The sequence below is a fragment of the Myotis daubentonii genome, chromosome 15 (genome assembly GCF_963259705.1).
Source record: "Myotis daubentonii chromosome 15, mMyoDau2.1, whole genome shotgun sequence".
In the NCBI taxonomy this organism is placed as follows: Eukaryota; Metazoa; Chordata; class Mammalia; order Chiroptera; family Vespertilionidae; genus Myotis; species Myotis daubentonii.
Window position 1 is genome coordinate 42111135 of NC_081854.1, and position 16072 is coordinate 42127206.

The 16072-nt window shown below is 39.5% G+C and overlaps 1 protein-coding gene across 1 annotated transcript in view; it reads right to left on the reverse strand.

The window, feature by feature from the left end:
• The window catches only part of HYDIN (HYDIN axonemal central pair apparatus protein), a 341424-nt gene that overhangs the window by 273206 nt on the left and 52146 nt on the right, over positions 1-16072 (reverse strand). Inside the window, 1 exon segment of the mRNA XM_059665442.1 lies at positions 570-727. Within this exon segment, the coding sequence (XP_059521425.1) occupies positions 570-704 (135 nt within the window). The 5' untranslated portion in view covers positions 705-727.

Genomic DNA, 16072 nt, shown 5'->3' on the forward strand with positions numbered 1-16072 from the left:
CGGCTTAGGCCCACTCCCCATGGGCTCCCAGACTGCGAGAGAGTGCAGGCCAGGCTGAGGGGGGGGGGGCCCTCCCCCCTGGAGTGCATGAATTTCATGCACCAGGCCTCTAGTTTTAAAATAAAATATATAAATATTTTCATTTTAAAGGAAAGAAAAAAATCGTACATTTTTCCTAAAATACAGTCATTATTTTAATATTCTATCTTCTACAAATATACAAACAAAAATAACTCTTGCCAATTAACAGGTTAATAGAGTGTTCAGGTTAAAACCTGTAAAATTCTGATATTTGCTTGCTTTTTAACTACACAAATGACAGCTTCACAGGGTTCAACTAAATATTTGGAAAACCTAATAATTTGCTTTCACAGTCTTATTTCAACTGCTTGACTTAAGCATTTCAAGCCTCTCTTTCAATGCATGCAATTTCAAAAACTTCTGAGCCTCTAAGAGGTGCCTCTGCTCTGCAAGGATTCTCTCGGATTCTCATAATGCCAGTTAGCAGCTGTCATCCTCCTGAGGCGACTACATTCGGAATTTTACACTGAGATTCGCTGATACCTTACCATTTGGTTGACATCTTCTTCTTTAACCACCCTGGGACTGAGGGGTGGCAAAACCTTGCTTTGGAATCCTTTGAGCATTCTGACTAACCCCATCTGGACAGCTCCCATGGACTCCTCGAGTCTTCTACTTGTCATTTTTCGTTATTTCCTTTGCTCACCTAAGAGTGAAAAAAAAAAAAGTTTGAGAACAAATACAGTTAATTCCTGAATACAGGTCACTATATTTTTTATTTTTAAACTTTTTCAAATACCAGAAGGTTTAAAAATACTGATCTTCAAAATTATATCAAATTCTTGGAACAAATACCTTAACCAAAGGAGTCTATTCCATGTAACCAGTCTAAACCTAGCCTTACCTCAAAACTTACAATCCAGGGATGGGCAAACTTTTTGACTCAAGGGCCACAATGGGTTCTTAAACTGGACGGGAGGGCCGGAACAAAAGCATGGATGGAGTGTTTGTGTGAACTAATATAAATTCAAAGTAAACATCATTACATAAAAGGGTGCGGTCTTTTTTTTCAAGAGTTTTATTCATTTCAAATGGGCTGGATCCGGCCTGCGGGCCGTAGTTTGCCCACGGCTGTTACAATCCCTTTTAGAAAAACGAAGTGATTCTGGGCAAAACAGAAGACATGAAAATACAAACAGTTCTTACATTTTGGCACTTTTATCTTTCCTGGATAAGTAAACACTAGCCAATAAATATATTCATCAATTGCTATTTTATCTGCTATTTTATCAATTTGACAATTGTCTCTCATGATATCTTTCAAACAGAAAAAACATAAGGGTTTAGGTCTTCACAGCTGGGCAGAGACTCAAAAAAATGCAGCATGAGATGAGATGGGAAATGGGAAGTTCCCAGAAAAGTTGCAATGCTTAGTCATAAATAAGGCATTGAACAGCCACCCAATACCTACAAATCAAAGAAATGTGACATCTCTCCTTCGCATATCCTTCTTTATACTTCTGGCAGGGCACTTGCAAGTTTGGGGGCCATTTATGACTAAGTAGGGATTTCTGTTTTCAGTAATAGCAGGCTAAGTTATTCACCCCTTTACCAAAACATAAACAAACAAAAATCCTAACTAAAAATGCTTGATATAACATCAAATAAAAAAACCTTAAAATCATTAAAAAGTTCACAAGACAGTAAGGCATTACCAGACCAAAATGGAAGGGGAAAAGGTGCATACAGGAAAACAGATTTGAATGAAAAGTAATAAGGTACATTGAAGTAAAGCAGTAAAACACCCAAGAAAATAAATGTAAAATTTTTAAAAAGGAAAAAAGATGATAAAGAACAAATGATTGAAATAGAAGACAGTCAAAGAAGGTCTAACATGCTGGAACCTAAGAAAAATAAAGTACTGAAATGGAACTAATATTTAAAACTATAATCCAAGGTCATAAGGGACCATTAGGTAACCAAGAAAACTGACCCAAAATGATAAACTCTGAGTCATATCTTAGCAAAACTATCAGACTTTAAAGTTTTTAAACTCCTGATAGACTCCATGCAAAGAAAAAAAAAAAAAAAAGTAAAATAACTTACAAGGACAAGAGAATGAGATGTCATTGAACTTTGAGAAAGCAACCTGTGACATGGCAAAACAGAGGAGCAACATCTTCCCAAAACTTGAACATATGTAAGCCAAGAATTTTATATGCGTCAAAGCTCTTCTTCACTTATTAAGACGACAGAAAAGGAATTTTGAACATGCAAAAATGCATGTGAAGTTGTTCCCTTCTTGAGGCATCTACTAGAAAGTAGGCTTCATGCAGCCAAAAGGTGACTGGAGAACTTCAGCAAAAGCACTGACAATGAACATTTCCTGCGTTTGGTTTTAGAGCTAAGATTAAAATGAAGTTGAGGACACAAGGAGAAGATTAGAATTTAAATATTATATTTTCAATCGATTCCAAAGTTGTAACAGGAGGTTTACTCTTCCCAAGCTTCAGTTTCCTCCTCCTATAACGGAGTAACAAATTGCCCCAAAACTTTGTAGTTAAAAAAAAAATTATTTTTAATAAATAAATAAAATCTCTCATTTCTTACAGTTTCTATGATTGAAGAAATTGAATGGAGTCTGGGCTAGTTGATTTGGGTTGGGGTCTCTTATGAGGTTGCAGTCAAAGATGGCAGCAAGGGTTAAAGCCACCTTAAGGCTTGGTTAGGGCAGGAAAATCCACCTCTGATAGGGCTCACTCGACCTGCAGGTTAGTCCTGGCTGTTGGTACGAGACCTTGGTTCCTCTCCTCGGCGCTGCTCGAGTGCCCCCGTGGCATAATGACTAGCTACACCTCCAGAGCAAGCAGTCCAAGAAACCGTGGGAGAAGCCACAGTGTCCTTTGTAACCACAGAAGTCACACGCCTCACTTCGGCAACATCTGTTGGTCACAAAGATCAGCCCTAGTCCATGTGGGAGAGGCCACATAAGGACGTGACTACCAGGAAGTGAGGACAATTGGGAGTCATCGTGAAAGCCGGCTACCACATTCACCGCATTCATTAATTATGAAGATTAAGTGAAATAACATGTGTAAAGTACTTCACAGTACCTGTTCATAGTGTTATTATTAGCATAAAATTTGATTTTTGATTTTTTTAAAAAACTGAAAAAACAAAAATTCTATTCAATGACAGCCTGCTCTCTGGAAGTAAAGGGTATGAAACTTCATGTGTCGTCAACTTGTGGCGAGTTGAGGCACAAGTGAGGGCAGGGGCAGTTATACTCTGGGATGTTGATATTTCTTTCTCCCAAAATACCACGTCAGCAAGTAAATATCACAGAAAATAATAGGGAAGATGCTCAAGTAAATGCAACACGACTTTTGTTGTCAGTGAGGGGTTCTCTGGGCACTCGGCACGAAAAGATTAATTTTTACTTCTGCTTCATCTTCTGATTTTCTCCTGTTTCTAAAGCTGCCATGCTCCTTCGTTTCCTATTAACTTGATCTCTTTTCAATTGGATTACTTCAGATTTCCCAGGTTTCCCAGCGGCCTCTGTCTCCTCCCCTGAAATGCTTCCTGAAAACAAGCTGCCTCTGCAGGACATGTGACTTATTACATCCGAGGCACATAAAAGAGACACATTTCAGAAAGGACCCTCTTATCTGACTCATGTTGAAGAAAAGAAAAATGAAGGTGAATTTTGTTTTGGCCACCAAGTCCAATGTGGGGAGGTGGGGGGGTGGGGGGCATCCCCACACCAACAAGCAATTCTCAGGACATCAGCTGGTGTCCTACAATTCAACTCAGATGCCACAAGTTAAGAATCCAGTCCTACAAGATTACCCCCAAACCGCGCCACCCACCCACCCACCCACACACACACTTCAACTGCCAGCTGAAAGCCCAGGTTGTCACCTGTACTTCTAGCCAATGGCTATAAAGCAGAGGTTCCCAAGACCACCGCCTCAGGTTCAATTAGTAGAGTGGCTCCCAGAACTCAGAGAAACATTCTACTTGCTGGATTACCGTTTATTATAAACGGATATAACTCGGGAACAGACAGACAGAAGAGAAGCATAGGGTAGTGTATGTAGGAAGGGGCTGGGAGTTTCCATGCCCTCTCCAGGGGCTCCGCTCTCTCCCCAGATCTCATCCTGCTGGTCAACTCTGTCCTTTGAGGTCTGTATGGAGGCTTTGTTTCATAGGCAGGGATGATTAAGTCACAGGCCACTAGCAACTGATTCAACCTCCAGCCCCTCTACAATCCCTGGACTGAAAGTTCCAACCCTCTAATCACAGGGTTGATTCTCCTGCAACCAGACCCCACCCTTAGGTGAGTTTCAAAAGTCACCTCATTAATGTAACAAAAACACCTTTATTCCACAAGAAGTATAGGGGCCGGAGATTGAATCAGTTGCTAATGGCCTGTGACTGAATCATACATGCCTATGAAACAAAGTTATGTTCACAGCAGCACAATTTACAATCGATAAGATTTGGAAACAGCCTAAGTGCCTGCCCATCAGCAGATGAGTGAATTAAAAACTGTGGTACATCTACACAATGGAATACTACGCTGCTGTAAAAAAGAAGGAACTCTTACCATTTGCAACAACATGGATAGAACTGGAGAGCATTATGCTAAGCAAAATAAGCCAGTTGGAGAAAGATAAATATCACATGATCTCACTCATTTATGGAATATAATGAACAACATAAACTGATGAACTAAAATAGATTCAGAGACACAGAAGCATCGAACAGACCATCCAGCCTCAGGAGAAAGGGAAGAAGTAGGGGGGAGGAAAAAGGGAGGAGATATCAACCAAAGGACTTGTATGCATGCATATAAGCATAACCATAACCCATGGACACAGTCAATGGGGGGGGTGGGGATGAGGGCATGTGCGGGGTGAGGAGGGGAACTAGTGGGGAGCGGTCAATGGCGGAAAAAAGGATTTATATGTAATACTTTAAACAATAAAAATTTTTTAAAAGAAAAAAAAAACCACCTTTATCACTCTCAATAATGAGGAAATTGCAAGGGTTTTATGAGCTCTGTGCCAGAAGGCTTATGAAGACCAGATTCATATTTCTTATTATAAATCACAATATCACAAGATGTACAGTGAAAACTGATTTTTCCTGGGCCTCAAATTACAAAAAGAACTGCTTCTCTACAGGGAAATGACAGATGCTGGAGGCTTGTTCAAACTGTAGAAGCTTCCAGACAAGACACAGGCAGGAGAAAAGTCAAGACAGGCCACTCCAGGGCCATACGGGAAGAAGGCAATGACAGGAACAGATGGAGCCATAGGCACAGAAAGGACGTATTGTTATTTGTGAGCCCCAATTCATACCACTGTCATGACTTATACCAAGAATCTACAAGTGTTATAATTCTACAATAGATTACTTTCTCACAAGGGAATTCAGGGTGTTATCTTTCAATTTAATAAATAATAGAGTACAGGAGTGCCCCCTTATCAAGACCTCCAGTCTGAAACTGCAAATAGTACCAAACCCTCCACATACTGTGTGTGTTTTATACATACACACATGCCTTTTTCACTTAAAGGAAGCATTTTACGGCTTCCCTTTGGCATATCCAAATTACCAGCATCATTACTCTTGCACTTTGGAGCCATTATTAAAGTAAAATGCGGGTTACCTGAACGATACTGCTACAGTTAATATGGTAACCCAGACAGCCACAAGTGACTAATGGGCAGGGAGCATATACAGTGTGGAGACACTGGACAAAGGGATGATTCATGTCCTGATGAGACATGGAGATTTTATCTCAGAATGGTACACATTTAAAACTTATTTTTTAAAAAATTATAAATTGTTTAATTCTGGAATTTTCCATTTAATTTTCAGACACTGAAACTGCGAAAAGTGAAACCATGGATAAGGAAGAACTGTATATGCTATATGCAAAGCACTGTATTAGTTAACTATAAATAAAATCATATTGTTTTTGAGGAGTGAAGATGAAACTTAGTGATACGGCTATTAGCTTATGGGAATAAGCACCCATAAATCTAACTGGATTTTGACTGCATATCTGATCACATTCAGGTTTGGTCACATCGCTAAGTGAAAAGTGTTGCTGCAGTTTGACTGAGAAAGTGATTAATTTTGTTTTTAGTTCAATGAGATGAATAAAAAATGAAGTGATATTGTCTTTTAAAATATTTTATTGTGAAGTATTATATGCATACAAAAAAACTGCCTCCAATAGGTACAGCTCAATGAATTATTACAAAGTGAACATCTGTGCAATGATCTCCAGGGGAAAGAAACAACATTGCCAACAACCCAGAAGGACCCTCACACCCCCCTCTCAATCACTAAGCCCCTCACCCCACTAAAGGTAACCACTATCCTCATTTTTATAGAAAACATTTCCTTGATTTTCTTTTATAACCTAAGCATGAATCCCTAAACACTATAGTTTTGCCTGTTTTTTTAGATCAATTAAATCAGACAGTATGTAATCATTTGCATCTGGCTTCTTTTGCTCTACTCTGTGTATCTATTTTGTTGCACGTAATCTGTTCATTTCCATTTTAAGTATAATAGTTGACTCTTTGAATATACTAATATTTATTAATCCATTCCACTATTGGTTAGTATTTGGGTTGTTTCCCATTTGAGGCTATCCTATATAATAAAAGGCTAATATGCAAATTGACCAAACAGCAGAACAACTGGTGGCTGTGAAATGCACTGACCACCAGGGGGCAGACACTCAACTCAGGAGATGACCCCTGGTGATCAGTGCACTCCCATAGGGGAAGTGCCGCTCAGCCAGAAGCCGGCTCATGGCTGGCGAGTGCAGCGGCAGTGGCGGGAGCCTCTCCCGCCTTTGTGGCAGTGCTAAGGACCCCTTGGCAGACATCCCCCGAGGGATCCCGGGCTGCGAGAGGGCGTAGGCCGGGCTGAGGGCCACCCCCCCACCCAGTGCACAAATGTCATGCACCAGGCCTCTAGTCATGCATAATGCAGCTGTGAACATTCTTGTAAATGTCTCTGTGCCCAAGGAGAAGCAGAATATATATCTGAAAATTAAATTGCTGGATCATAGGGTAGACTTATCTTAAACAATGGAAGATAATGTTAAACAGTTTTCCAAAGCCATTGTACCTATTTATACTCTCAGCAGCAGTTTATGAGAGATCTGGTTGCCCCCAACTTTGTTAACACTTGCTATTAGCAACCTAAATTTTAGCTATCTAGTGAGTGTGTCATGATAGCTTATTGTGGTATTAATTTGCATTTCCCTGATTACAAGTGAGATTGAATATCTTTTCATATGTTTATCGGCCATCTGGAGGCCCCCTTGTGTGAAATGCCTGGTGAAATGTTCAAGTCTCTTGACTTTTTTCTATTGGGATATCTTTTTTCTTATTGGTTTGTGGAAGTCCTTCTAATATTTTGGATACACGATTTCTGTCAGTTCTTGCCAATGTCTTGCCCATCCTAAAGCTTGGTTTTTCATTTCAAGTGGCTTCCTGGGCTGACTTCCAGTTCATTCCTACTCCTTCCAGGCGGCCCTTTGAGGTCCAAACCCAAAGGGAAGGGGTTCACCACCAGGCAGGCCCTCATCACCAATCCTGCCGCCTTAACCCACGAAGACGGCCCAGCCTCTTGGTCTCTCAGCTTCTTCCTTGGAATTTGTGTGTGTTCTCAGGGGTTCAAAGTTTGAGGCTCACTTCCCTGGGTCCCTCTTTGCTCTAGACTCGGCCTGATTATTCTCCGCCATCTTGTTAACCTTTTACAGCCTTGAAGCAGGCTTTTGTCTATAATCTGTCTGGTTTTTCTAGTTGCCCTCAGCAGGAGCATGAATCTGCCTTACCTAGTCCACCATTCTCAGAAGCAGAAATCGTCATTTACTGAGTGTAGATGGTGTAAGGGGAGAAATCCTAATCCATGCCTAGATAATTTTCCAGTAGGAACTTTTAAGTTGAAGATAAAATGCAAAAATGAAACACAATACAATAGAACCCAGAACTAGCAGAAGTCTACTTAAAGCACTGCTCAGATGTCTGAAATTAACCTGGATAATCTATTCATGCCCCCAAATCCAAGATTTATAGAGCTGATGTCTTGACTGTCAAGGTACCAAGTTGAGATACAATTACTTATCGTTACCAATTACTTACAATACTGTTAGGTGAGAGGGACACATAGTGTATTAACACTGAATAGCTGTTTGTAAAACTTTAATGGCCAAAAGTAAACATTTAAAATTTGTCTACCAAGCAACCAAGGGTATATTTTCCAGCCCCTTCTCACTTAAAGAACCAAAAAAGCAATAAAATTTTTTAAAGGTATGTTGAAACGGAGACTCTCCGAGATTCGCTAAATCTTCTTAGAAAGAGTCTTGATCCATGTAGGAATCTAGACTGTGAGACTCACTGTCGCAGACACCCTCAGATAACATGGTAAACTGCATAGTTCTCGTCTCTGGAATGCCCATCTTCTCCTTCCAAGCCCATTAACCCTACAGGCACATTCTGTCCCCTTCTTTGCGGTACTCAGGCTGCCCTGTTTCCCCTGATCAAACTACAAGGTTATTTCGAGGTGAAAATCTCTGGAACTCTCTGTCCATCCCACCGCGTTTCCCGGGCTACCTTAGACTCATCTTACAGTTCTCAGTTGACACATCACTGCCTCTAGAAGGTCTAACCTGAGCTCCCGAAAGTCCCCTTGCTATACGCTGTCAGAGCAATTGTACTTCACACATATTGAGTAAATTGTTTGTGTGACTAGATATTTATGTCTGCCTTGTTCACCAGAGAGCTAACTCCATAAAGTCAGAGACCTTGACCATTGTGCTCACTACTGGTATATATGCCTAACACGGTGCCTGGCTTAGGGTCAATAAATATTTGCTGAATAATTGGATGGGCAGCTGAACCATTTATTATGAATTCCTTCTCAAAGATTTGTCAGATATGTATTGGTTTTTACTACCCTGCATTCATTTACCCTTCTTCTGGGATCAGTATCATTTTTCCTTAGAAAAACACTCCACTCCTTACTCCAAACCAATATCTCATCTCATTGGCAACAGTGATTGGTTCAGGACAGGGCAAATGACCCAAGGCCAGCCGATGGGGCTTAATTATGACTTTATTGGAATTGCTGAAAAAGAGGCATGTTTTCTTCCTGTTGAGGTTGCTAAGTAATAGGATATGAGCTCCAAGCTGCTGGCAGCCTTCTTGCCCCATGAGAGGAGAGGCTATCTAAGAATGAAGCCACAAAAATGAAAAGCAGTGCCAAGACACTGTGTTCTGGTTACATCATTTGAATCCTTAGATCAAGCCAAGAACTTTTGAGTTATCTGAGCCAATTAATGTTCCATGACACAAGTGTCATCTGAGCTATATGCTGTGGCCAGTCTCTTGACAAAGCCAATTCCTTATAAATAATTGCAGTCCATCTATTATTTGTAATGTATTACCATAGCATGAATAACTTGAAAGCCATTCAGACTATTACTTGCAAAATCAGTTTCTGATGGTCTTGTTCATTTTGTCAAATACGCTAATTTAAATGTAGCAGGCGAGCTATTCTAAATCCGTGTTTGCCTTACTAAAATATAATAACTTCTCATTTATATACCATTGACTTTGTCACCGCCAAAGTCTAAAGACCAGGAGGCTTGCAGTAACACACAGCGAGAATGCCTTTGGCTTCTACAGCTATTACACATGATGGATGTTCATTTGGAGAATTTGCTTCAACACACACACACACACCACTCAAGGTAATCTATCTTATAAGCTCCTTATAAATGTTAGGCAATTCATATTATTTCATTGCAGCAAATTAATAAGCAAGTGTATATTTATTTATAAATTTGCTGCAATGAAAGACAGTAAAATTACCATTTATTGCTAACTAAAATTTCTTATTTTGGATCCAACCATCCAATGAGGGCTTATTCATATTTTAATATCAACAACAGATGAAATGGCCTCTTCCTGCTGGTTTAACAAAAATTAAAATAAAATAAAATATTAGTCGTAGCTGGTTTGGCTCAGTGGATACAGCGTCAGCCTGAGGATTGAAGGGTCCTGGGTTCGATTCCTGAGGACTGAAGGGCATATGTCCGGGTTGTGGGTTCAGTCCCTGATAGGGGGCATGCAGAAGGCGGCCGATCAATGACTCTCTCTCATCGTTGATATTTCTATCTCTCTCTCCCTCTCCCTTCCTCTCTGAAATCAATGAATAAATATATATGTATATATAATTTTTTTTTCTTTCTTAAAGTTGCATCCTACCATTTCTTAGTGATTTCTTTGTGGAAGAAATCTAAGCAAAGAAAAATTTGGGGTGCTTTAATATATTTTCCTAACACAGCAATCCCAATTTCAATTGAACTTTTCTCCAGTATGCTGTATCAATTCTTCTAATCTATGGAATTTTCTAACATGAGAATGTATCTTCTTGTATATATATATAATAGGTTTAGTTTTCTTTTTAAAAATATATTTTATTGATTTCAGAGACCCTTCAATCCACAGGCCGACGCTCTATCCACTGAGCCAAACTGGCTAGGGCGGGGTTTAGTTTTCTTAAATCTATCTATCTTACTTGAATTCAAGAATGCATACTCAATTAGGAATACTCTTTAACAGCTTTTAATCCTTTTTAACAAGCTACTCTTGTAAAGGACTTCTTTTGTCTGCCCAGTATAATCCCCCCTCCCAGTTTTCCTTCTCCCTGTAAGAACCCACTGCCCTGGCTGGAAGGGGCAGGCAGATCTGACCAATCATAGTATCCTATTCTCCTATGCTCTGATTGGTCTTATGACCCTAATAATGCCAATCAGAGTTCTTTCCTTGAATGATAGCTGGATTTTTTTCTTTGGGCTTGCTGGCCTGAAATGAGTTTAAAGCTATTGACAGCATCTTTTTCCTCACATGGAGATGGCTTTCTGCAGAACAAAGCAAGGAGATAAAAGCAATGACCCAGTGATTCCACTTCTAGGAATATATCCCAAGAAACCAGAAACACCAATCAGAAAGGATATGTGCACCCCTATGTTCATAGCAGCACAATTTACAATAGCTAAGATTTGGAATCAGCCTAAGTGCCCATCAGCAGATGAGTGGGTTAAAAAACTTTGGCACATCTACACAATGGAATACTATGCTTCAGTAAAAAGGAAGGAACTCCTACCATTTGCAACAGCATGGGTGGAGCTGGAGAGCATTATGCTAAGTGAAATAAGTCAGTCAGAGAAAGATAAATACCACATGATCTCACTCATTTGTGGACTATAATGAACAACATAAACCGATGAACAAAAACAGATCTAGATACAGAGAAGCATCGATCAAGTGCTCAAACCTCAGAGGGAAGGTAGGGGAGGGTGGGGGAAAGGTGGAGGGATCAACCAAAGGACTTGTATGCATGCGTATAAGCATAAGCAATGGACGCAGACAACTGGGGGTGAGGGTGAGGGCAAGACTGAGGGGATGAGGGGACAATGGGGGGATAAAGACACATTTGTAATTCCTTAACCAATAAAGAATTTTAAAAAATATGAGCAGGACGGATGGATGACAGGAGGGAAGAAAGATGAAGATAAGTGAATCAGAGTGGTATTGAAAGTAGTTCTAAACTATGAGGCCTTGATATCTGCGGCTCATCTTTTGATCCTATGAGTCATCCTAGTGTCCTAACTAAATGGACTACTAAATTCCCTACTTTTACTAATCTGTATTGAAGTTTGAAGTAAGTTTCTGTCACTTGAAATATAGAACTTATGATAATTGTTATTTTGTTATATTTCTGTATGATAATTGGTATATTTTGATGATTAGATTTTTAGAAATCATACATTTACCTAAAATTTACTCTTGGAGTTTACTAGGAAAATCTGCAAATAACTACTATGCAATGGCATGAGTTGCTATTTCTAAAGCAAACTGAAAATGCTTCATTTCTATCGGAATAGGAGAGAATAAGCTTATATAATATATAGAGTAATTCATTTGTACCATCAAATATAACATCAAGGATGTCTAGAAATCTGGAAACCATTAAAACTTATTGGATATTTGGATTAGGTAACCCAGAATACATAATTCTATATGTAAATTATTCTGCTCTTAGTAAGCCCACATTTGAATATAGCTAGCATATAGCCAGGTCTTTGCAGAAGTTCACATGGATCCAAAAATTCTGGATCTTCCAGAATTTGTAAGTCCAGAAGTGATACCTGGAAATATTTCATTTTCAGATTTTGAAAAAAAAATCCTTTATAGAAAACTGATGACTTTAATATGAATTTTTTCTAAGTATTAACAACTTGAGTTCTCTGCAAACATTATTTAAAAGTGATCGTATTTATTAAGCAAATCCTTTTGACAAAAAAAAAAAAAGCCTGGAATCAAATTTCCTTTCACAGAAAATGTTTGGAATCCTTTTAATAAAACCACCCATACACATAAGAACAAACTTGGATTTACTCATTGATCCTTCCATGACTCCAACTGACATCAGTGAAGAAAGGGGCTAGTGCTTTCATCAATCTCCACCAGCCATTAGGGATGTGGCAATTCCCAGAAGCAAGTGAATAGCAAGATAGCTTGACCCAGCTCAATTGAGTGCTCTCAACACTGATCACTGTCTCAGACATTCTCACTAGCACCTACTTGTCAAATGCTGCATGTCTACCTTTTATTACAATGCCAAATGCAATTCTTGTTATTCATATTGGATGGCTGTCATAACAGAATCCCATAATGAAAACCAATTACAGAGACTGGTTACGTACTATACCATTACACTTGAGTTGACTGGCATATAATAGGGCCATTTTTCTTCTTTTGGTTATCACACTGGTAAATATTGACTATGAAATTCTTAGTGCATTGCTCTCACAGGGCTTGGCCAGATCAATTCCTATTAAAAGTATGAAAAGTATGTATCCACCCTGCATCTCTCCTAAGGACAACAATAAAATTTTCTCCTAAAATTAAAGAGCATTTTCACTTCCAGTAATGGCAGGTAACAGTTGAACCAACCATTCATGTAAACACAACTAAAAGCTGTAGTGAAAAATTTTTTCAACTAAAAAAAATGTAATCTCCTTAAAAGTATTAAAGAGCTGTCAAGATAATAAGCAATAGCTAGAGGAAATCAAACACCAGAGAAGTAAGCAAGACACTAGGAATCCACAGCCACTTCTGCCCTTAAAGCATTCCTTAATCCAAACACCCTTTGGCCTTTGGTTTTGGTGGCCTTGCTGGGCAATGAGATAGAAGTCAATGATTAGAGTTTGCTCAAAATGGGAAATACAGTGAGAAATCTGCTTCACTTTAGGCTGGGACCCAAAAGTAAAACTGGCCTCTGTATCACCATGCCCATACATCCACAGTAACACTTGTTATGGGGCTACGCAGAGAAAGAGCATATAAAGAAAAAGAAGGGTGAAATACCGCAAAGTTGAGGTCATTTCTGACTCAGATTTGCAGCCCGGGTTCATACCACTTAAATTGTCTAGAGAACTTCAAACCATGAGCTATGGTAGTCGCAGACTAACAGATCCTGAGTTGCCTGGCAGAAGCAAATATAAATATCCTACAGAGGAAGGCATCCGCATACCAGACACACAAGAAAGGAAGACACCATGAACAAAATTAGCAGAAGCTAAGGATAGCAGAAAGACCTTCAAAGGCTGCATATAGCGACTTATTCGATATAAACTATAAAACAACTATGTTATTATGTTTACAGTACTAACAGACAAGCTTAAAGATATCTTTAGGGCACAGTAATCTAAAAACAAACACAAATTATCAAAATTTTCTATAAGTGTGATAAATAAGTTGTGGCCCATATATACAATAGAATACTAATCAGCCATATGAAGAGATTAAATACTGCCATTTGCAACAACATGGATGGATCAAAGAAAAAAACACACAAAACCTCATAGATATAGACAACAGTACAGTGGTTACCAGAGTGTGTGTGGGGGGGGGGGGGCGGGGGGGGGATAGGGGGATGGGGTAGTAGTAAAGGGTAAAAGGAGTTATATATTAAGTGACAGAGCTTTGACTTTGGGTGGTGGGCCCACAATGCAATGCACAGATGACTGTAAATAAAGGGTATGCAGACACTGTTAAGTTTTATTTAGGTTTGAAAAAAATTTAAAAAGAAAATATAGTAGGGGTATGCTGTATAGGGGGACTTTTAAAAGATCCAAATAGGACATAAAGCAATGAAAGACATAGTAACTAAATTCAGAAATTTCTTGGATAAGTAGAAAGCATATTTTAAACAGCCAAAGAGAATATGACTAAACTAGAAAATAAGTGAGAAGAATTATGCAGGTCAGTACATAAAGTGAAAAAAGATACAGAAAACACACAAGTGAAGGTAAGAGACATGGAGACAGAGATCTGACATCATTGGAGCCTTGAGAAAAAAGAGATGAGTCAGAGGTAATGCCTAAAAAAATAATAGCTGTGAAATTGACTAAAGTGTTGAAAAAGACCACATATACATTCAGGTCCAACAAATCTTAAGCTTGCTAGATGGGGTGGGCGGGGGGGGGAGGGGGGAATCCATTCCTAGATTCATCGTAGAGAAGGTGAAGAAAACCAAAAATAAAGAGAAGAAATCATTAAACGAGCCAATAAAAATGCAGATTATCTTAAAAGGAGCCATAGTTAAATTGAGAGGTGATCTATATACATAAAAGCCTAAGCAACCGGCTGACCAGCTGACCATTCAACCATCCAACTGATAGCTATGATGCACAGTGACCACCAAGGGGCAGACACTCAGCTGCAGTTCTCAGGTGACACACCCGGAACCAGAGAGGAGGAAGCCCTATTCCCGGATGCATCACCTGAGAACCGCCTTTTCGCAATCCAGGACGCCTCAGGGGATGTCGGAGAGCTGGTTTCAGCATGATCCCCACAGGCCAGGCTGAGAGGGACCCCACCGGTGCACAAATCTGCGCACCAGGACTCTAGTTTCTTAATATAATGGAAGCCAGAAGATAGTATCATGCAGTCAAATGTGCTGGAAGAAAACAACTGCCATCCTTTAATTCTATAACCAGCAAAAATATATTTCAAGAGTAAAGGCAAATTAAAGGCAATTTTAGACAAATAGTGGAAAACTCACCCTAGCAGGCCTCCTTCACACTTAGTTGGCACTGACTGTGAATTTAACCTACACTGAAATTTAAGATTCTGTTGTCTGTATTCTGCTATTCTTTCAAACAGTACGTCACAAGAATAATGTACAACTAATAATGCTTAAAATGGTTTCGAAATGGTTAATACACAAATTTACTCCATTTGAACTCTCCGTGATGCTCCAAGTTGTTGTTCATACAAGTTCATGAATCCATGTGCATCCATATTGATGGGCCACTTTTCCAAATTGAGGAACCCAAATCATTTGAACTCAGCAGGGATCTCATTTGCCCCTGACTCATAGTAATTTAAGTCTGCCCTGTGGTTCTGTATTAATTTCAAATAGACATACCATTACCCATATATAAATTTCACTTCTGAACAAAACAGGAATCTCTAAGTAGTGACCTCACACTGATTATATTTAGGGACTCATTTATAAAGGTCAATGTCCTTTGCTGCAAATCTACTTCTTATGCAGATGAGGAGTTTAACCTGCCCTATGGCACTGGGCATAATTAGCCAGCTGCACCCTCATAATAAGGTGCAGATGGTTAATTACACCAGCAAATAACTGCTTACTTGTGGGCATAAAAGCCTGTACCTAAAAATCATTGAAAGTGTACTTGGGCCTATTTATGCTCATGCAAACAAAACCCCTTATTTTCCAAAGTTTCATCTGTGAACAGACCACCACAGGCTCCAACTCCACATCTCTGCTCTGGGGGGGAGACCCATTCACACTGCTGGGGTCTGGCTCACGGGAGACACCACTGGCCACAGAGCCATGTATCAGCTGTTGATATATCCCATGGGGTGCTGAATCCTTGTTGAAAATCCCCTGAACTTAATTTGTTGTAACAGGA